Source organism: Lactuca virosa, chromosome 7 (genome assembly GCF_052849685.1).
Source record: "Lactuca virosa cultivar CGN04683 chromosome 7, Lactuca_virosa_CGN04683_v6, whole genome shotgun sequence".
Classification (NCBI taxonomy): Eukaryota; Viridiplantae; Streptophyta; class Magnoliopsida; order Asterales; family Asteraceae; genus Lactuca; species Lactuca virosa.
In genome coordinates this window covers 178,036,683-178,059,423 of record NC_136432.1, presented here as the reverse complement: position 1 = coordinate 178,059,423, position 22,741 = coordinate 178,036,683, and the positions used below count along the sequence as shown (strand labels likewise).

General features: G+C 37.6%; 1 protein-coding gene across 1 annotated transcript; it reads left to right on the top strand.

Moving 5' to 3' along the window:
- Positions 1-5,585: 5,585 nt before the first annotated feature.
- On the top strand, positions 5,586-9,492 carry LOC145127349 (uncharacterized). The gene is made up of 3 exons (XM_079062565.1): positions 5,586-5,814; positions 5,969-6,306; positions 9,433-9,492. Exons 1-3 carry the CDS (start codon positions 5,586-5,588, stop codon positions 9,490-9,492), a joined length of 627 nt encoding a protein of 208 aa, XP_078918691.1.
- Positions 9,493-22,741: the final 13,249 nt, after the last annotated feature.

Genomic DNA, 22,741 nt, shown 5'->3' with positions numbered 1-22,741 from the left:
TTTCTCTCATTGTAGTCTATCCAAATGCATGATGCCATGCAACCCAAATGGACCATGCCGGGTCGGGTCAAGTCTTACCAATTATAGTTATGGACTTAGACATTAATCCAACAGTTCATAGAAGATATACTCATCTACTCGCGAGGCAAGTAGGAGTATATTCAACACCTTCGACACGTCTTGGAAACATTGCGAGCGGAAAAGCTTTACGCGAAGTTCTCAAAATGCAAATTTTGGATCCGGAAGGTAGATTTCCTAGGTCAGGTGGTCAGTGAAGAAGGAATACACGTGGACCCTTCCAAAATTAAAGCAATCAAGAACTGTTCAGCACCAAAAACGCCAACGGAAATCCGCCAATTCTTAGGCCTTGTTGGCTATTACCGAAAATTCATACATAACTTCTCAAGGATCGCTAAACCACTTACTACCCTGACTCAGAAGGGTGTAACCTTCAAATGGGGAGAGAAACAAGACACTGAATTCCAAACTCTGAAGCAAGCTCTGTGCAGCGCGCCTATTCTGTCTCTTCCAGAAGGGACAAAAGACTTCGTTGTATACTGCGATGCATCCAATCAAGGACCAGGATGTGTACTTATGCAGCAAGGAAAAGTTATCGCCTATGCCTCACGACAACTAAAAACTCACGAGGTCAACTACACTACTCATGACCTTGAAGTGGGAGCAGTAGTGTTTGCTCTAAAGATTTAGAGATACTACCCCTATGGCACTAAGTGCACCATCTTTACAGACCACAAAAGTATTCAACACATATTCGATCAGAAGGAGATGAATATGGGACAACGACGATGGGTAGAACTACTCAGTGACTATGAATGCAAAATTCGTTATCATCCTGGAAAAGCCAATGTAGTAGCAGATGCCCTTAGTCGAAAAGAATACTCAGGTCGTAGAGTGAAAACACTAACCATAACTATCCATTCCCATCTATCAACACAAATCAAGGAAGCTTAATTGGAGGCCCTGAAACCCTAAAACGTGATCAGTTAAACCCTAAGAGGAATGGATAAAAACTTAGAAATCAAGGGTGACGGAGTTCGTTATCTCATGAATCGGATCTGGACACTGAAGTTTGGTGGATTCAAAGAAGTTCTCATGAACGAAGCACACAAGACTCGATACTCTATTCATCGAGGTTCAGACAAGATGTATCTGGACCTTAAGAAATTGTCTTGGTGGCCGAACATGAAAGCAAAAATTGCTACCTACGTGGGCAAGTGTCTAACTTGCGCCAAAGTAAAGGTAGAATACCAAAAGCCCTCAGGTTTACTTCAAAAACCAGAAATACCTGAGTGGAAGTGGGAACAGATTACAATGGATTTCATAACCAAGTTACCCAAGACGACAGGTGGACTCGACACAATCTGGGTAATCGTCGACAGGTTAACCAAGTCCATACACTTCCTACCAATCAAAGAAACAGACAAGATGGAAAAACTGACCAGAACATACATCAGGGAAATAGTACGATTACATGGAGTACCAATATCTATTATCTCTGACAGAGATAGTCGATTTACCTCTTGGTTCTGGCAGTCACTTCAAAAATCCTTGGGAACTAGGTTGAACATGAGTACAGCCTACCACCCACAAACAGACGGGCAGAGTGAGAGAACTATTCAGACACTAGAAGTGTAACATCCCGTTATTTTCAGTATTTTAAAAGTCAACTCAAGGCATTTTCCGTCAAATAAAAGTCAAACTTAAGGATTTATATTTTAATAAAGTTAAAATAATTATATTTGAAACATTTAAAAACACTTGATAAAAGTGTTGTATAATTTAAGAAGTAAAAACATGAAGTCCAAAGACCATTCTTTCTTTCCTTCGGACCGCAAACCCCGCTTGAGCCGTGAATGGTTTGCGGTCGTGAACCATTCCTCAGACCGCAAACCTTCGGATTTTATCTCCTTGGAAAGGGTGTACGGCCGTAATCTCGCATCTTATCGTTTTGGGTTTCTTTCTCGGCCACAAACCGCCTTCGGGCCGTGATCATGCTTCGACCGTGAACCCTCGCATGACCGTGAACCCTTCTTGGTCGTGAACCCGAGCATCTTATCTCCTTAGGATGTGTTTACTACCGAAGAATCTTAAGTATATATACAAATATGACTGATTTTTCCCTCATTTCACACACTCCAACCGCAAACACTTTCGTTCTCTCTCAAGTATTCTTCATCTTTATCAAACAATCACCTTCCAATCTTCATATCCTTGGGCCGAAAACACTTGAATCTTCAAGTGTTCTTTAATTCATCAAGAGCATCAGCCGAAAACCCAAGAACATCCTCACTTTATGGCCGTGAACTCAAGAACATCAAGTGTTCTTTGGGCGTGAACCCCTCTTCTGGCTGTGAACAGCTAACAACTTTCAAACTTTGCTTTTAACACTTATTTGTAAGTTAAACTTGCAAATTGGTTCAATTCCTTATTGTATTTGTGATTATATTCACTAAAAGTATACATTTATTACATGAAATGCTTATAGGACTCGGGAATATAACTCGTGGAAATAACATCCTATATTGAACTTCCAATCGAATCACTCACGAAAGGTGAGTTCATACCCCTACATTTTTATGATTTTTAACTGTTTTAGGGGGGAATACAAGTGAAAGACAATGAAAATTGTGTTAATATCTAAAATGCTTTTAAATGTTTTTAAAGTTTTTAAATTTTTATAATTATCAAAAATTGCATATTTATATATGTGTAAGTTATATAATTTGGATTCAAAAGATTTAGAATATATAATTTGACCCCATTTCCAGTTCCTTGTTTAGTTGTGGGCATGGAGTAAAGTTATTTAATCGAAGGTCTAATTAATCACAATTATATTAATATTACATTTATATAAATATAAAAGGGTTTTCAAACTGTTTAGTATATTTGGTACAAACAGTGAACTTCATGGAATAACAATATTACCGATTCTTACCAACAGTTAAACTATAATAGGTATAGTTTAGAGAACTCATTCATTGGTACTAAACAGAAAACGAGTAGAAAACATTCTTTAGAAAACGTCAATCAGAAAATAATCATATAAAATATATCTTATATAGTTTATGAAACTGACCTTCTGAGTATTATGAAACTTACCTACTGAGTATTTATTACATAGTAGCTAGGTCGGCAGACCTGTGGTGACAAATGTCCTACCGATTGCGACGCCTGAAGAACGTTGTGTTCACGCGATCCTAGGTCATCAAGTACGGTTATGATAACTCACACTTTGAGATTGAATAAAATGATTAGTGTAGGAATAATTAAAACTTTACATGGTTTTATCTTTATAACACTATAACACAGTATTTTAAAGGTATAAATACGAAATACTATTTTCGTATTGGAAAACGCCTTTTCTTTATGGTTTTATGTAAACTAAACTACATTTTTACCAATTGAGAACACAGAAAACTTTCACTCTTTTGCTTAGCGTATAATACAACATAAAATATAGGATTTTCTAGGAAAAACGTGTTTTACTTTATCAGAGAACGAGAAAAACGGATTTGAGTTATAAACTTGCTTATGAACTCACCAACTTAATTGTTGACACTTTTCTAAAACTACTTGTATTCTCAGGGAAACACTAGTACATGTACAACACCGCTTTTGAGAAGACGGAGCTCTTTAAACTCATGTCTTTTGAACTTATACTTTTGGTGTCATGAATATTATGTTTTGAACACAAATGTAAAACTTGTAACTTTGTAAATACAATGGTTGTTGTTTTACTTTGATTACTATTATGAATTGTTGTGATACTGTACATGACATCCTCCGCCCCCGAATGTTTCCGCCGTCCTGGTTTGGGGGTGTGACAGATTGGTATCAGAGCATTGTTTATAGTGAACTAAGTATTTCAGACCATAAAAGATATACAAACTATAAATGCTATGGGGCTGAAGCGCTCTAACTAAAAGTATACTTTTAAAATCAAAGTATTTTATAAGAAGTATACTAACATATATATATATATATATATATATATATATATATATATATATATATATATATATATATATATATAAGAAATAGTGTCACAGTAAGAACTATACAAAAAGTATTTGGATGTTGGACATTACAGTTAAACCTGGATAATTATGTAATCATATCTGGGATCAATATAGCCTGATCAACTATATTTATTTGAGATATGACCGACATATGTTTGGGAGTGTTAGTGGTGTTGCAACAAGTCTAAAACTTACCTAAGTACCAGAAGAATTCTAGAATCAATCATAAAGATAAAATACTATAGGAGTACTTTATGACATAATAACACAGAGACTACACGATATAAGAGAGTCATCCTTATTAGAAACAAACGTGTGAAAACATGGAGCCATTATTCGAAACCGAGTATGGATTTCATCATATTGAAGAGATACCACAAGTACCATTGCGATTATTTACTTGTATTAGTAAACTCGGTTGTAAATCACCTAACATTAAGAAAGTCAGGTTATGATGTGTCTAGAACTAAAATATATGTGTTAAAAATCACCTGACTCATAATTTCTATAGAAAACTTATCATCTTTCTGTTAATTTATTCTAGAGAAAGATGCCTCCTAAAAAGTCTAACAGGAAGAACAACAACAATCCACTAAATCCACCAAATCCACCAAATTCGCCACCACTACCTCCACAATATGATGCTGCTGTCTTCCAAGCAGCAGTAGCTGCCGCCGTGGCTGCTGCCATGACACAAATTAATGCTAGTGGTACAAGTGGAGCTGGCAGTGGTGCTCTAGTTTCCGGTCATCGTGAAGGTCTTGGACACCCCCGTGAGTGTTTATATAAAGACTTTACAAATGCGAATCCCAAAAATTTTGATGGCACCGGAGGTTTCATTACTCTGACGCGCTGGTTAGAGAAAACCGAATCAGTGTTCGAAATATGTGCTTGCCTCAAAGTAAAGTTTACAGGATGTACTTTCCAAGACAGAGCCCTTTCCTGGTGGAATGGCTATGTGAAATCCTTATCTCTTCCAGTCGCCAATGCTATGGGCTAGGATGACTTAAAAATCCTGATGCTAGAAAAATATTGTCACCGAGGCGAAATTCAAAAGCTAGAAGAAGAACTCTGGAGTCTAACGATGAAAGACTCTGATATTGCTGCATATACTGCCGGGTTCAGTGATCTGGTTATTCTGTGCCAGGGATGGTTCCCACTGAGAGCAAGAAAGTTGAGAGATATATCTGGGGACTCGCTCCTCAGATACAGGGAAATGTAATAGCCGTTAACCCTCTTACTTTTGATAGTGCCAAGCGTTTGGCACAGACACTGGTAGACCACGGAGTTCGCCAGGGCTTTATGGTACCCATCTCGGAGAAACCCAAGGAAGGGAGCAGTAAGAAGAAATTATGGAACAAGCGAAAAAGGAAATTGTCTCAAGAGCCCTCGAAAAAGCAACAAACAGTGGCAACACACGCTGCTATTGTTCCAGCCCCTGTTCCTACTTCTGTCTCTACTACTCCAGCAACCCAAAGTAGATATTTTGGATCATTGCCAAAGTGAAACAAGTGCAATTACCATCAGAAGAGAAATTGCAAAGAAATGCACTGCCAGAACTGCAATAGAAAGGGGCATACTGCCTGTTTCTGTAGATTACCAGCACAACCCATTTCCCAAGTCCCTGCTGCGGGAGTGAGCCAAACTTGCTATGGATGTGGGGAGGTAGGGAATTTCAAAAGAAACTGTCCTAAGTTAAAGAACGCCGGTGGTACAGGAAGAGTTTTGGCGGTTGGCTATGAAGAAGCTGTAGCAAATCCTAATGTGGTGACGGGTACGTTTCTTCTCAACAATTCTTTTCGCATGCATTCTTTTTGATACCGGTGCAGAGAAAAGTTTCTTAATCCATAAATTCAAACATCTCTTAAAACAAAACCCCGAAGCATTAAAAGATACATTTACCGTTGAGATGACCAACGGAAAAACAGAAAGTACCAATAACATATGCATAGGATGCACACTTACTCTAAAAAACCATTCATTCCCAATTAACCTTATGCCGGTCTCAATTAAAAGTTTTGGATTTATAATCGGCATGGATCGTTTAAGTGTTCATCGTGCTGATATCCTATATTTTGAGAAAGCCATCCGTCTTAATCTGCAAAGTAACGAATCTCTCGTTATCTATGGAGACAAATCCGGTGCAAATCACCAAATCATTTCTTGCGTCGTGGCTCATAAATATATTCGCAAAGATTACTGTGCTTTCGTAGCTCACGTTGTTGATAAGAAACAAGAAGTAAAAAACATCAAGCATATTCCTGAAGTATGTGATTTCCCTGATGTGTTCCCTGAAGATATCTCAGGAGTCCCTCCTGAACGCCAAGTCGAATTCCGAATCGACTTAATTCCCGGAGCTACCCCTGTAGCTAAAGCCCCGTATTGTCTTGCACCTTCAGAGACACAAGAGCTATCCAGCCAGTTGAACAAAATTTGTAACACCAGTCAAAATAGTCAACAACAATCACATGTGATTATGCCAATCATGTAATGTGATTTTGTTAAACTAGTAATGTGATAAACTTACTATGTAATTCATGTTAAATTATTAACTTTCATACATAATTTATGATACAACTTAAATTATACGTCCATACGATTCCAAAAATATAGAGAACGTCTAAATCTGACTTCGTGTGAAGAAGTTATGATAAACCCTAACACTATAAATCTCTATAAAAAAGAGGAAGTTAAAATATGCATAGAATTATCTATTGGAATATAAAATAAAGTTATAGTACTCGGAAATACCTACGCGTGGATATAAAGAACGTCAAAAACGGAGTTCGTATGCAAAAGTTATGACCTTCCGAAGATGCAGCTGTCTAAGGACATGACACTTGGCAGAAACCCTAGCCGCCTTAAGTCAAGACGTGAAAATGAAGTTCACGACGTGAAACGTGTCAGGGACACTAATCGGGGGCTAGAAAACACGTGTTAAAGCTACGGGCTGACTCATGGATGTTCACGATGTGAACCAAGGTATGTAACGACGTGAAATGGCCCAGAAGAGCCTATAAATAGCGATCAAGACCCTTTCATTCCTTACACCTTTTCCTTTCACTCTTTCTCGTTTTCGAAGGCCGTTTTCCTTCCCGAGCCTGACTACGACGAGCCTCTGACCGCTTAGATTCTATAGATCACGCTACTAGGGTGAGTTTTACGGCCCCACTTTCTAATATTTTCGGGGGAAAACGCATGCTAAATATTATATATAAGTTAATGTTATGTCTATATGATAATATATTCGTATCAAGATAGATAGTTATATTAACCAGGATATAGTTATTTCGTTTCTGAAAATATACAACTATTGCAAAGTTGTTAGCATGTTATTGTTATAATAGTATGCTAATGTAGATCTTGAGTTATACTTAGGATTCTATATATATGTTGTGTGTGATATAGTTCCAGAGTTGTACTCGGAAGTTCTATATGTTAATTGATAGGTACGTTGTTATTGCTGGTTTTATGTCAAGATAAAACTAGGAACGTTATATGTTGTTATTGTTGGTTTATGTTAAGATAAAACCTGGTCTTACCTCAAGTTATAACTGTTATACTGCCTAATATTATGAAATTAGGAGTAATGTTTAAAAGCATAGTCTAGTAACTTAGGGTTTTAGACACGAAAATGCTTTTGTTGTTAGGACTATAGAACGCCGTCAAAGTCTACATGAGATACCTCATTCATCAACTAAGATTGGGGATCTTAGTAGAAGTCCGCTGACCTGTAACCGTTAATCCCGTGTGAGCGAGGAAGTCGTGTATGAATAAGATACGGGTTGACGACCCCACTAGTGGTTGTTAATTACAACCCAAGACAAGCGAGTGATGATCTGTTCCTTTTATTTGTTATTATTCCAGCGTCGATGAAGCGTGCGATATTGTTTCTCATGGTAAATCATGAGTGTGTTGTTTCTCATGGTATATCATGAGTATGTTTTGTCAGAGGTTTTGTTGTCAAGCAGCAGTTACAGACTCATGGTAGCAACTTGTTAGAAACATTATACTTCGTCGTTATACAAGTATTAATGTTAAGTATAAGTTTCTCCATACTTATACCTTAGGTTCAAATGAAGTGTAGGTATATCACTTATTTAATAAGTAAACCATTATACATAATATATATACTAAGTGTTGGAGAGTCAAAATGATACTTTCAAAACTATACTTTTTGAACATGAGAAAAAGTGTTATTTTATATGGAGTCAAAACCTGTGAACTCACCAACTTTATGTTGACATATTTTAAAATGCATGTGTTTTCAGGAAGTTGATAACTATGATACGAGAAATGACGTTACACCGCCCGGTGTTTCCGCCGATGGCCGGGTGTGAAAAAATTCTCAGTAAAGGCTTTATTAGACCAAGCTTCTCACCTTGGGGAGCACCAGTCTTATTTGTGAAAAAGAAGGATGGATCGTTTCGCATGTGCATAGACTACCGGGAATTAAACAAACTTACTGTTAAAAACCGATACCCTTTTCCACGGATAGATGACCTCGTTGATCAACTCCAAGGAGCTAGTTTCTTCTCCAAGATTGACCTAAGATCGGGATACCATCAGTTACGAGTCCAGGAGACCGACATTCCAAAGACTACTTTCAGAACTCGCTACGGTCACTACGAATTTATAGAGATGCCCTTTGGTCTAACGAATGCGCCCGCTGTATTCATGGACCTGATGAATAGAGTGTGTCGACCTTACTTAGATAAGTTCGTCATAGTCTTCATTGACGATATACTAGTCTATTCCCAAAGTAAGGAAGAACACAGCCAACATTTGCGACAAGTATTGGAAACATTAAGGGCAGAGAAATTGTACGTTAAGTTCTCAAAATGTGAATTCTGGATTCGAAAGGTGGAGTTGCTAGGTCATGTAGTCAGCAAGGATGGGATCAGGGTCGGCCTAAGCCCAGGGCGAGTTGGGCCACGACCCAGGGCATCAAAATTTGAAGGGGCAGCAGATTTGGTCAATTACTTATGGATATAGTCATTTAATATTGGGCCTAATGATCTGGTCCAACATTCTTATAGGCAAAGCGCAAGGCAGTAGCGACAAGGGTCATCAAATAGAAAAATTGAACGCGTTGTATAGCACCAATCACGAATCAGAACAGAAGATGAAGAGTCGATTTTCACGAAAAACATAAAATCGCAAAACGCAATTACAAATGTACTGTGAAGAAAAAAAATCAATTTTTACATAGTCGGAAAACGAAAAACTTGATTCAATTGACGACTGAATACGAAACGGAAACATCAAAACCCAATCTTTAGTGTGTGGAAAACACGAATACTCAATCATTGAATCACATTTGCTTTTCTGGTAATTTTCGTTTTCTGATTTTGAGTATAAGAATGTTTTCTGATTTTATATATTGTTTCAGATTTCTGATTTTGAGTATGCAATTGGGAAACCCAAATACTCATTCACCGTGCTTTTCTAATTTTATATATAGTTTCCTGATTTCATATAATTACATATTTTTTGTGATTGTCGATAGCATGCTCGGATTTCTAATTGTGATTTTATATACTGATTATTGTTTTCTGGATTCATGATTTTATATATTGTTTTCTGATTTTTCAGATATTTGGTTTTCAAGTTTTTAGGTTTATCCTTCTTTGTGGGTACCCTTCTTCATAACGATTCTTGCTTCCAATTTTCCATCTATCTTAATTTGTTGGCCTTAAGTCTATATAATTCTTCAAAAAAGAAAAAGATAATAATAGGAAAAGATAGTGGCAAATAGCAAAAATGTAATATTTGGTTCACTGCATATTTTATTTTTATGGATTGGCGTTTTTATTTCATTCATGTTTACAAAATGAAAATTTCAAACGATAGAAAATAATACAGACTACTTGAATAATAAAATAGTTGGATGGTTAGATAATAATGTTTACTTATAATGAATATTAAGCATATTTATTATGTATATTCGGTTTGGTTTGTTTTTTTTCTTGCAAAACCAAACTTATCCGTACAAATTTTGTTTTCCAAAAACCAAAAACGTTCGGATAAGTTTTTCCTTCTTTGTAGGTTTTGATTTTGCTTATGTTCACCCTTAACCGAAATGTAATTTAATGCACCTTTTGTTGAATATTTAGTTCACGTTTTATCCGTCTTTACTTGAATAATATATGTATTTGCTTTAATTTCCACCTAGTATTGACTATCATTAGATAACAATTTTTCTTCAAAACAAATACATTCTTTTAAGTGATTTTTGTACCTTTTTTGTTTGTAGTAATATGGATCTAGTGAACTATAAAATTTAATGCACTTTTGTTTATTTTCTTTCTATATGTGTTTGGTCTATTGTACTGTACAAATATGTGGGCATTATTTTATACTCACGCACAGGGAAAAAAAACCAATGGATCGGCCCTGGATGGGATACATGTTGATCCCTCCAAGATCAAGGCTATCGAAAGTTGGACGACCCTAGGAACCCCAACAAAAATTCGTCAGTTTCTAGGTCTCGCTGGCTACTACAGGAGATTTATTCATAACTTTTCGAAGATCGCGAAGCCACTCACCACCTTGACCCAAAAAGCTATGTCACTCAAATGGGAGGAGAAACAAGAAACTGCTTTCCAAATATTAAAGCAAGCCCTTTGCAGTGCACCGATCTTGTCCCTCCCAGAAGGGACAGAAGATTTTGTAGTCTACTGTGATGCAGCCAAGCAAGGGCTAGGCTGCGTTCTTATGCAGCGAGGAAAGGTTATATCCTATTCCTCGAGACAGCTTAAGAACCACGAAATCAACTATACCACCCACGATCTCGAACTGGGAGCAGTGATTTTTGATGGGTTTGAGCCATAAGAACTTTCCTATATGCACATGCAAACCCTAATGCTTGGATCTAGGTTTCTCTAATTGAACATGCAATTATCCAAGTCTTGCAAATCCTAGATCTAGTGTATACAATTCAAATTGACACATGAAATCAGATCTAGATGAATACCTTTAGTTTCTTGCTTGAATCTTCTTATTCTTGGAGCTTAGAGTCACAATTGTCACTCCTCTAATGGATTACAAACACCAAATAGCAAGAGGATGATTTGGAGAGAGAGGATAGGTGTAGAAATCGGCTCCAGGGTTCCCAAGGAAGCAAGGTGGCCGATTTCTCCAACCCTAGGGGTTTATTTTTACTGTGAGCTTCTAGGGTTACATCCTTAACCCTAATTGAATAACTTAATCCCTAAGCAATCTAAGGATCCTTCTAGAGTAAGGCTTGGACAAATTCAAGGAGCCCATACTCCTTAATTTCGGCCACCCTATAACTTAGAAGGATCCATAGCCCAAAACACAACTACACACATTCGACAGTTTAAGCCCCTTTATTCAATTAACCTCTTTTAGTCACCAAATTAATTCCTAATTAATCTATGACTAATATTAATTAAATAATATGATTATTCCTTTAATATATTATTCTCATAATATATTAATAAATCATAATATCTTCTCTCTCTTCATAAATCACCCTGTCAAGTTGCTATGGTGAAGGCAACCCAAAAGGACCATGCACAACCGGGTCAAGTACTTACCAAATATAGTTACGGGCTTAGACACTAATCCAACAGTCTCCCACTTGGATAAGTCTAGTAACTACAAATGTAAGCATAATCCGATTAGCAATCGTAGCTCTCACAGACGCTGTCAAACTCTGATCTTATCAGCAACCTGTCCTTTAGATAAGGGATCGTATAATCCTCTGTTCTAGATATCGTGCGGACAATTACATGGAACATTGTCATACTTATTGTCCAACAATTGGTTTCTCGATCTCAAATTCATTTGACATAGAACTTAATTGTACACATCAATTCAGTCCTAACCGGGCCCGACACATAAGTCAAATCAAATCATCGAGGGGCCCTGATATCGCTTTTACCCTCTTAGGATAAAAGGAACAGATAAACTTCGACTTATATGCATTTGCTATCCACTAATCAAATCATACACAACAATGCGTTTTATAACATCAAGTTACTTATGCGTTTACACATTATCAATGCACAACCAATTAGCAAACAATAAACCATATATCTAGGTTTTAAGACCATATGATATTACCATCTTGCGATCACTCGAGACAAATTCCATGAAGTGATTCCAACAAGTGTGGGTTTATTCCAATGCTCAAATCATGTTCATAAGCACTCATGAACGTTGTAGCAAACCTTTGCTATGTCTAATACATTTTAGACATTCTACACACCAATTCATGACAGTCTTCATTCATATCTTCTTCCAACATATGAACGACTGTTGACCGTTCGAATAATTCGATTATTATCAAATAATTCAATTATTCAGGAAGTCAAAACATGCAAAATGAAACAATAGGTAAATGATTAACATAAGACAGTAACTTTACTTATAAATAATACTCTTTTATTTAATCATCAAATGTTAATAACAACTCTATCTATTACACGTTTCTAAACTATCTAATCTAAACTAATATCGTCCTTCAGCCAAATGCTCCTAGCGTGCTGCAAGTGCTTAACCCTTCCGAGTCCCTTCGTAAGCGGATCTGCTGGGTTATCCTCTGACGATACCCTCTTCACTACGAGGAGTCCTTCTTCCACCCGATGTCAAATAAAGTGATATTTTCTGTCGATATGTCAAGATCTACCGTGATCCCTTGGTTCATTCGTCAAGGAAACTGCTCCTTCATTATCACAGAAAATATCCATAGGCTCCTTTATGGCTGGCACAACTCCAAGGTCTCCAATGAAGTTCTTCAACCATATTGCTTCCTTTGACGCTTCACTTGCTGCAATGTACTCTAATTCACACGTGGAATCAACTACTGTTTCCTGCTTGGAACTCTTCCACGTTACTACTCCTCCATTGAGGGTAAAGACCCAGCCCGACTGCGAACGATAGTTGTCCATGTCGGTTTGAAAACTAGCGTCATTGTACCCTCGCACCTTTAAGTCATCACTCCCACCGAGAACTAAAAACCATTCCTTGGTCCTCCGAAGGTACTTAACAATATTCTTAACTGTGATCCAATGCGCTCTGCCAGGGTTCCCTTGATATCTGCTGACCATGCTCAAAGCGAAGGCCACATCAGGGCGAGTACAAGTCATAGCATACATGATCGAGCCGACTGCGGAAGCGTATGGTACTCGGCTCATCTCTGCTATTTCAACTTCAGTACTTGGGCTTTGAGTCTTACTCAACTTGGCATTACTCTAGATTAGTAACTCTTCTTTCTTAGAATTCTTCATACTAAAACATTTTAGTACCTTGTCCAAGTAAGTATTCTGACTAAGTCATATTAGTCTCTTACTTCTGTCTCTCACTATCCTTATTCCTAAAATATAGGAAGCCTCTCCGAGGTCCTTCATAGCGAAGCACTTCCCGAGCCAGGACTTAACTTCCTCCAGTGTCGGGACGTCGTTTCCTATGAGTAGTATGTCGTCGACATACAATACGAGAAAGCTTACTACATTCCCACTGGCTTTGACATATACACACGATTCATCTTCGCTTCGCAGAAAACCAAACTCTTTGACCTTCTCGTCAAAACAAAGATTCCATCTGTGAGACACTTGCTTAAGTCCATAAATGGACTTCTCAAGATTGCACACTCTATTGGGATGCTTCGCATTGACAAACCCCTCTGGCTGAGCCATGTAAACATCCTCAGCCAACTTCCCATTAAGGAAAGCGGTTTTGACATCCATTTGCCATATTTCATAGTCATGAAATGCAGCAATGACCAGCATCACCCTGATAGAGTTTATCTTCGCAACTGGTGAGAAGGTTTCGTCGTAGTCAACTCCAGGAGTTTGAGTGAAACCCTTCGCAACCAATCGCGCCTTGTAAGTGTGCACATTTCCATCCACGCCAGTCTTCTTCTTGTAGATCTACTTGCACCCGACCATCTTACGACCTGGTACATTGTCAACCAAATTCCAAACTTGGTTGTCATACATGGACTGAATCTAGCTGTCCATAGCCTCTTTCCATTTCGCAGACTCCGGGCCTGCCATGGCTTCCTTATAGTTGTTAGGTTCGTCCATATTCACTAGTGTGCTATCAGTAATGAACGTATCCACTTCTATAGTCATACGAAAACCATAAAACTGGGGTGGAACACTAACTCTTTCGGAATGTCTAAGAGGTAAGGACTCATCAATCGGGTCAACCGGAGTTTCCTCCTCGGGTTGAGCGCCAATGTTAGAGGTTCCTTTATCACTCGACTCTTGAAGCTCTTCAATATCGATTTGCCTCCCACTGTCTCCTTGGCTTATGATTTCTCTCTCTCGGAAAACCCCTCTCCTTGCAACGAAGACAACATTGTCACTCGGTCTATAGAAGAGATATCCAAAGGATTTCTGCGGGTAGCCGATGAAAAAACATCGCTCACTACGAGGTTCGAGCTTGTCGTGAGTCTCTCGTCTTACGAAAACCTCGCAACCCCAAACCTTGATATGTGCCAATGAGGGAGCTTTCCCTGTCCACATCTTGTGAGGTGATTTGGCAACCTTCTTTGTAGGGACTAAGTTAAGGATATGGGCGGCAGTCTCTAAGGCATACCCCCAAAATAAGATAGGTAGTGAAGCACGACTCATCATGGAACGAACCATGTCTAGAAAGGTTCGATTATGCCTCTCGGCCACATCATTCATTTGAGGTGTCCTAGGTGGCGTTAATTGTGAAACTATTCTGCATTCCTTGAGGTAGTCGTTGAATTCAAGACTTAGGTACTCTCCACCTCGATCAGATCGAAGCATCTTGATTTTCCTGCCCAATTGATTCTCCACTTCATGTTTAAACTCTTTGAACTTTTCAAAGGTTTCCGACTTGTGCTTGATTAAGTAGATATATCCATATCTGCTATAATCGTCTGTAAAAGTCACATAGAAGCGATCCGCATCCCTTATGGTGGATCTAAAGGGTCCACATACATCTGTATGTATGAGATCCAATAAACCCTCACCCCTCGCTTAAGTGCCAGTGAAGGGTGACTTGGTCATCTTTCCAAGTAAACAAGACTCGCACACGTCATCGTCCCTAAGGTCGAATGACTCCAACACTCCATCCTTTTGGAGTTGGGCTATGCGTTTCTTGTTGACATGTCCAAGACGACAATGCCATAAGCATGCTTTATCCATACTATTGGAAGAATGCACACACAACACATCATTTCCTAAGTTATCTACAACCATCACAGTTTCATATATTCCATTACAAGGCAATGCTTCAAAATATAAAACATTATTAAAATAAGCATAAATAGAACCCTTTTCATTATCAAACGAATATCTAAAACCTTGTCTATATAAACCATGAAATGAAATGATGTTGTAGCCATATCTGGTGAATAGCAACAATTATTGAAATTTAAATTTAATCCATTACTAAGCACTAAGGAGTATACTCCAATCTTGGTGACAGGCAACGTTCTTCTGTTTCCCATGATCAGATTCATCCTTCCTCGCTCTACATCCCCATTTCTTTTTAGTCCCTGCAAATCAGAACATATGTGATAACCACATCCTATATCAAGAACCCAAGAAGTAGCATGTGATAAACCATTAGATTTAATTGTGTAAATACCTGTGAAAGATGGCTTGATCTTCCCATCCTTGGTGGTCTGCAGATATTCTGGGCAACTTCTTTTCCAATGCCCTATCTTGTGGCATTAGTGTCACTCTGCCTCCTTAGGGTTTGAGTTGGCTTTAGCAGAACCAACTTTGGTTCCACTAGAAGAGGTGCCATCTTGAGACTTTCCCTTGTGGTGACCCCTTGAGGAGGCCTTCCTCTTCTTACCCTTTCCTTGCCCTATTGCCAAGACAGGGGCAGCATAAGGAGTTGGAGTTGATGCAACAAATTTATCCTTGAGGTTGCTCTCAGCAGTCCTCAACAAGCCCTGAAGCTTGCTCAAGGAGACCTCTTCTTTGTTCATGTGGTAGGTCATGCGGAACTGGCTATAGCAGGAAGGCAATGAGTGAAGGATGATGTCAATTTCCAACTCTTTATTGAAGTTCACATTCAACTTCAATAGGCGATCAACATATCTCTGCATCTTTTGCAGATGAGCGGTAAGGGACTCTCCACTACCCATTTTGGTAGTGATCATCGAAGTGATGATCTAATACCTTTCTTGCCTAACGCTCTGGTGGTAGCGTTCCAGCAGATCCTGATGCATCTCGTAGGGGTACTTGTCCTCATAGGACTTCTGGAGTTCTGCAGTCATAGTTGCTGGCATGATGCAATGGACTTTCGTGGCATCACGCTCATGGGCCTCATAGGCTGTGATCTCTTCAGCGGTAGCAGTATCGATGTCAATCTCCTTTAGCTTCTCATCGAGGACATACTCTTTGTCCTCGTAGCGAGTGACCATGCGAATGTTGCGGATCCAATTACTGAAATTGGTCCCATCGAAGATCACCTTCCCACACAAGTTCATGAGTGAGAAAGAACCAAAGGAGTTTGAACCAGAAGCGTTGTTGTTTGCGTTCGACATCTGAAAAGGAAAAAGAACAATGTTGCTTAGAAATTAATTTCCCAAATTAATCACCCAAATGAAAAATTAGGGCTAGGAACCAACAACATTATTTACAAATTAGAAAAGGGATGACGTAATCTAACAAGTAAATAGTTTGAAGGCAAGTGAATGTCGATTCACTAATTCTCCACCACGAAAAACGAAAAAGAAATTAGGTTTTAAATGTATTGACAACTCCTAGATCTTTTGATATACATTGAACTTTTCAATGGCATGTTTAAATCTCGATATTCCCCTCTAGTTTGTGACTGGGATGCCGAGGATCACCAAGTGGGTGTGAATAACCATGCAAATGTACATGGTGCCCTCATTGTTACAGTCACGTATTCGATGTGCCGGCTAACCACACATGCTCTATCGAACTATGACAAACAATGAGTCACCCTTTGCCACCTTTGCATAGAAACCAATTAACTTGCCGGTTAACCACACGCGCTCCATTAACGTCTTAGTAAGGGTACAAAGTGTAATTTCATGGTATTGCATCAATTCACTTTTTCCTAAAGTAACTAATATTGGGAATTTTGTAAAAACATTTAGTTACTTTATATAGATTCATTATACCTTTAATGAGGAAAGGTTTGCCCGATCCTACCAGTTCGGCTAACGATCCTCCACCAATCAAGGAAGCGGTGGGTTAGAATGGATACCCATTAAACGGCCATTTTATAGGCCATAACCTTTTACCCCCCTTATAGATCGGCTTCGTGAATGAAGCCTACTAACGGTAAGACTAGCATTTATGTTATACATACATACATATATATATATATATATATATATATATATATATATATATATATATATTAATCTTATAATATTATAAGTATAAGGTTGAATTTTAAAACTTGTAAAATTCTAAGGTTTGAAATTTAAATAGTTCAAATTAAAACTTTTAATCATAAAACTTAAATTTCAAAACTTGAGGACAAGTTTTGAAATTTTCAAAACATAAAGTTTTAAATAGCAAATAACATAAATTAACTAATTAATATAATGATTATCTAGATTTGACATAGTCAATATTACTTGCAAGACAATTCACCAATTAATTCAAATAATCAATTATTATCAAATAAGGAAATTATTATTTAACCAAATGGTAATTATCTTTTATTTTGTCAAGTATATAGTCAAACATATGATAAAATTCGGATTTTATGGACCCAAAACGATTTAGGTAAGTATCCTTAAGCAAAATAGCAAGAAATTTTGAAAATCTCTCTGTTTGACGACTAAACTCGTCGAGTTCACTCAGGAACTCGTCGAGTTCATCCAAATCGTCGAGTTCCCAGAGGAACTCGTCGAGTTCATCAGTCAGAGAGCACAAAAAATCGATTTTTAAGACTTGAACAAATAATCAAAGCATCAATTCAATAGAAATCAATCAAGGCTCTTATACCACTGATGGGTTTGAGCCATAAGAACTTTCCTATGTGCACATGCAAACCCTAATGCTTGGATCTAGGTTTCTCTAATTGAACATGCAATTATCAAAGTCTTGCGAATCCTAGATCTAGTGTATACAATTCAAATTGACATATGAAATCAGATCTAGATGAATACCTTTAGTTGCTTGCTTGAATCTTCTTGTTCTTGGAGCTTAGTGTCACAATTGCCACTCCTCTAATGGCTTACAAACACCAACTAGCAAGAGGATGATTTGGAGAGAGAGGAGAGGTGTAGAAATCAGCTCTAGGGTTCCCAAGGAAGAAAGGTGGCCGATTTCTCCAACCCTAGGGGTTTATTTATACTGTGAGCTTCTAGGGTTACATCCTTAACCCTAATTGAATAACTTAATCCCTAAGCAATCCAAGGATCCTTCTAGAGTAAGGCTTGGACGAATTCAAGGAGCCCATACTCCTTAATTTCGGCCACCCTATAACTCATAAGGATCCATAGCCCAAAACACAACTATCACACATTTGACAGTTTAAGCCCCTTTATTCAATTAACCTCTTTTAGTCACCAAATTAATTCCTAATTAATCTATGACTAATATTAATTAAATAATATGATTATTCCTTTAATATATTATTCTCATAATATATTAATAAATCATAATATCTTCTCTCTCTTCATAAATCACCCTGTCAAGTTGCTATGGTGAAGACAACCCAAAAGGACCATGCACAACCGGGTCAAGTACTTACCAAATATTTACGGGCTTAGACACTAATCCAACAATTTTTGCCTTGAAGATCTTGAGGGATTACCTGTATGGTACAAAATGTACAGTCTTTACTGATCATAAAAGCCTTCAGCATATCTTTAATAAGAAAGAACTTAACATGAGACAACGACGATGGGTAGAGCTACTAAATGATTACGAATGTGAGATTCATTATCACCCTGGCAAGGCCAATGTGGTAGCAGATGGCCTTAGTCGAAAAGAGTACTCAGGCCGTCGAGTAAAGTCTCTGACAATGACTATCCATTCCCACCTATCAACACAGATCAATGAGGCTCAGCTGGAAGCCTTGAAACCAGAGAACATACCAGGTGAAACCATAAGGGGGAATGGAAAAGAATTTGGAAACCAAGGGTGATGGAGTTTGTTATTTCATGAATCGAATCTGGACACCGAAGTTCGGTGGCTACAGAGATGTTGTCATTAAAGAAGCCCATAAAACTCGATACTCCATTCACCCACGTTCAGATAAGATGTATTTGGACCTAAAGAAACTATATTGGTGGCCAAACATGAAATCTGAGATAGCTACTTTTGTGGGAAATTGTATAACATGCGCCAAAGTCAAAGTAGAATATCAAAAGCCCTCAGGTTTACTGCAACAGCCAGAAATACCTGAGTGGAAGTGGGAGTGGATTACAATGGATTTCATAACCAAGTTACCCAACACAACTGGTGGTCATGATACCATTTGGGTTATTGTCGATAGATTAACCAAATCCGCACACTTCCTGCCAATGAAAGAAACATATAAAATGGAGAAGTTAACAAGGACGTACATTAAAGAGATAACACGATTGCATGGTGTGCCAATATCTATTATCTCTGACCGAGATAGTAGATTTACCTCGCGGTTTTGGCAATTTGTTGCAAAATTACGTGGGAACAAATCTTGACATGAGTACAGTGTACCATCCTCAGACTGATGGGCAAAGCGAGAGAACAATTCAAACACTGGGAGACATGTTAAGAGCCTGCGTGATAGACTTTGGTAAAGCTTGGAATACCCATTTACCACTTGTTGAATTCTCTTACAACAACAGCTATCACACTAGCATTAAAGTTGCACCCTTTGAAGCTCTCTATGGCCGTAAGTGCAGATCCCCTCTATGCTGGGATGAAGTGGACAATACGCAACTAGCAATGAACCAAGTACTTGATAGTACTCTAACCGGACCCAAGATTATTCGTGAAACTACAAAAAAGATTGTCCAAATCCGGGAACGATTGAAAGCTTCTCGAGATAGACAGAATAATTATGCGGATAAACGACGAAAACCCTTAGAATTACAGGTTGGTGATCGCGTCCTGTTGATGGTCTCACCCTGGAAAGGAATGATACGTTTTGGTAAACATGGAAAACTGAATCCAATGTACATCGGACCATTTCAAATCATTGCTAGAATTGGTCCTGTTGCTTACAAACTCAATCTACCGCATGAACTCGATAACATTCATCCCGTTTTTCATGTCTTGAATCTCAAGAAGTGTTTGTCCGACAAGACTCTTGTTATCCCACTCGATGAAATCGAAATAAACGAGAGCCTCAATTTCGTAGAAGAACCGATAGAAATCGTAGATAGACAAGTCAAGAGAACTAAACAAAGTCGTATCCCGATAGTGAAGGTTCGTTGGAATGCAAAATGATGACCTGAATTCACTTGGGAGCGAGAAGATCAAATGAAACAGAAGTATCCACATCTCATTCCCTAGTCTTCTGTATCTGTATAATCCAAAAATTCGGTCTGTATAATCCTTAATTTCAGGACAAAATTCCTTCTAACGGGGGGATAATGTAACATCCCGTTATTTTCAGTATTTTAAAAGTCAACTCAAGGCAATTTCTGTCATATAAAAGTCAAACTTAAGGATTTATTATTTTAATAAAGTTAAAATAATTATATTTGAAACATTTAAAAACACTTGATAAATGTGTTGTATAATTTAAGAAGAAAAAACATGAAGTCCGAAGACCATTCTTTCTTTCCTTCGGAACGCAAACCCCGCTTGAGCCGTGAACGGTTTGCGGTCGTGAACCATTCCTCGGACTGCAAACCTTCGAATTCTATCTCCTTGGAAAGGGTGTATGGCCGTAATCTGGCATCTTATCGTTTTGGGTTTCGTTCTCGGCCACAAAACGCCTTTGGGTTATGATCATGCTTCGGCCCTGAACCCTCGCATGACTGTGAACCCTTCTCGGCCGTGAACCCGAGGATCTTATCTCCTCGGGATGTGTTTACTACCGAAGACTCTTAAGTATATATATACAAATATGACTGATTTTTCCTTCATTTCACACACTCCAACCGCAAACACTTTCATTCTCTCTCAAGTATTCTTCATCTTTATCGAATAATCACCTTCCAATCTTCATATCCTTGGGCCGAAAACACTTGAATCTTCAAGTGTTCTTCAATTCATCAAGAGTATCATTCGAAAACCCAAGAACATCCTCACTTTATGGTCATGAACTCAAGAACATCAAGTGTTCTTGGGGCGTGAACCCCTCTTCTGGCTGTGAACAGCTAACAACTTTCAAACTTTGCTTTTAACACTTATTTGTAAGTTAAACTTGCAAATTGGTTCGATTTCTTATCGTATTTGTGATTATATTCACTAAAAGTATACATATATTACATGAAATGCTTATAGGACTCGGGAATATAACTCGTGGAAATAACATCCTATATTGAACTTCCAATCGAATCACTCACGAAAGGTGAGTTCATACCCCTACATGGTTACATTTTTATGTTTTTTAACTATTTTAGGGGGGAATACAAGTGAAACACAATGAAAATTGTGTTAATATCTAAAATGCTTTTAAATGTTTTTAAAGTTTTTAAATTATTATAATTATCAAAAATTGCATATTTATATATGTCTAAACTATATAATTTGGATTCAAAAGATTTAGAATATATAATTTGACCCCATTTCTTGTTCCTTGTTTGGTTGTGGGCTTGGGGTAAAGTTATTTAATCGAAGGTCTAATTAATCACAATTATATAAATATTACATTTATATAAATATAAAAGGGTTTTCAAACTATTTAGTACTATTCGGTACAAATAATGAACTTCATGGAATAACGGTATTACCGATTCTTACCAACAGTTAAACTATAATAGGTATAGTTTAGAGAACTCATTCATTGATACTTAATGGAAAACGAGTAGAAAATATTCTTTAGAAAACATCAATCAGAAAACAATCATATAAACTATATCTTATATAGTTTATGAAACTGACCTACTAAGTATTATGAAACTGACCTACTAATTATTTATTACATAGTAACTTGTCAATATTCTATACATAATCATCAATATAGAATTTGTGAGGCAACCTTCATGTACATTTATAAGTACCCCCAAGTCCTGAAATTATAATCAGAGTCTCCTGGAAGGAGAGCACGACACTTGTGTATAGATGTATACGGGACTGAGAATCGCGCACCAGAGCTGCTTGCAACAGCTAGGTCAGTATACATGTGGTGACAAATGTCCTACCAATTGTGATGCCTAAAGAACGTCGTGTTCAGGCGATCCTAGGTCATCAAGTATGGTTATGATAATTCACACTTAGATATTGAATAAAAGGATTAGTGTATGAATAAGTAAAACTTCACATAGTTTTATCTTTATAATATTATAACACATTATTTTAATGTATAAATACGGAATACTATTTTCGTATTGGAAAACGCCTTTTCTTTATGATTTTATGTAAACTAAACTAAATTTTTACCACTTGAGAACACATAAAACTTTCACTCTTTTGCTTACCGTATAATACAATAGAAAATATAGGATTTTATGGGAAAAATGTGTTTTACTTTATCAGAAAACGAGAAAAACAAATTTAGTTAAAACTTGCTTATGAACTCACCAACATAATTGTTGACACTTTTCCAAAACTACTTGTATTCTCAGGGAAACAGTAATACAGGTACAACACCGC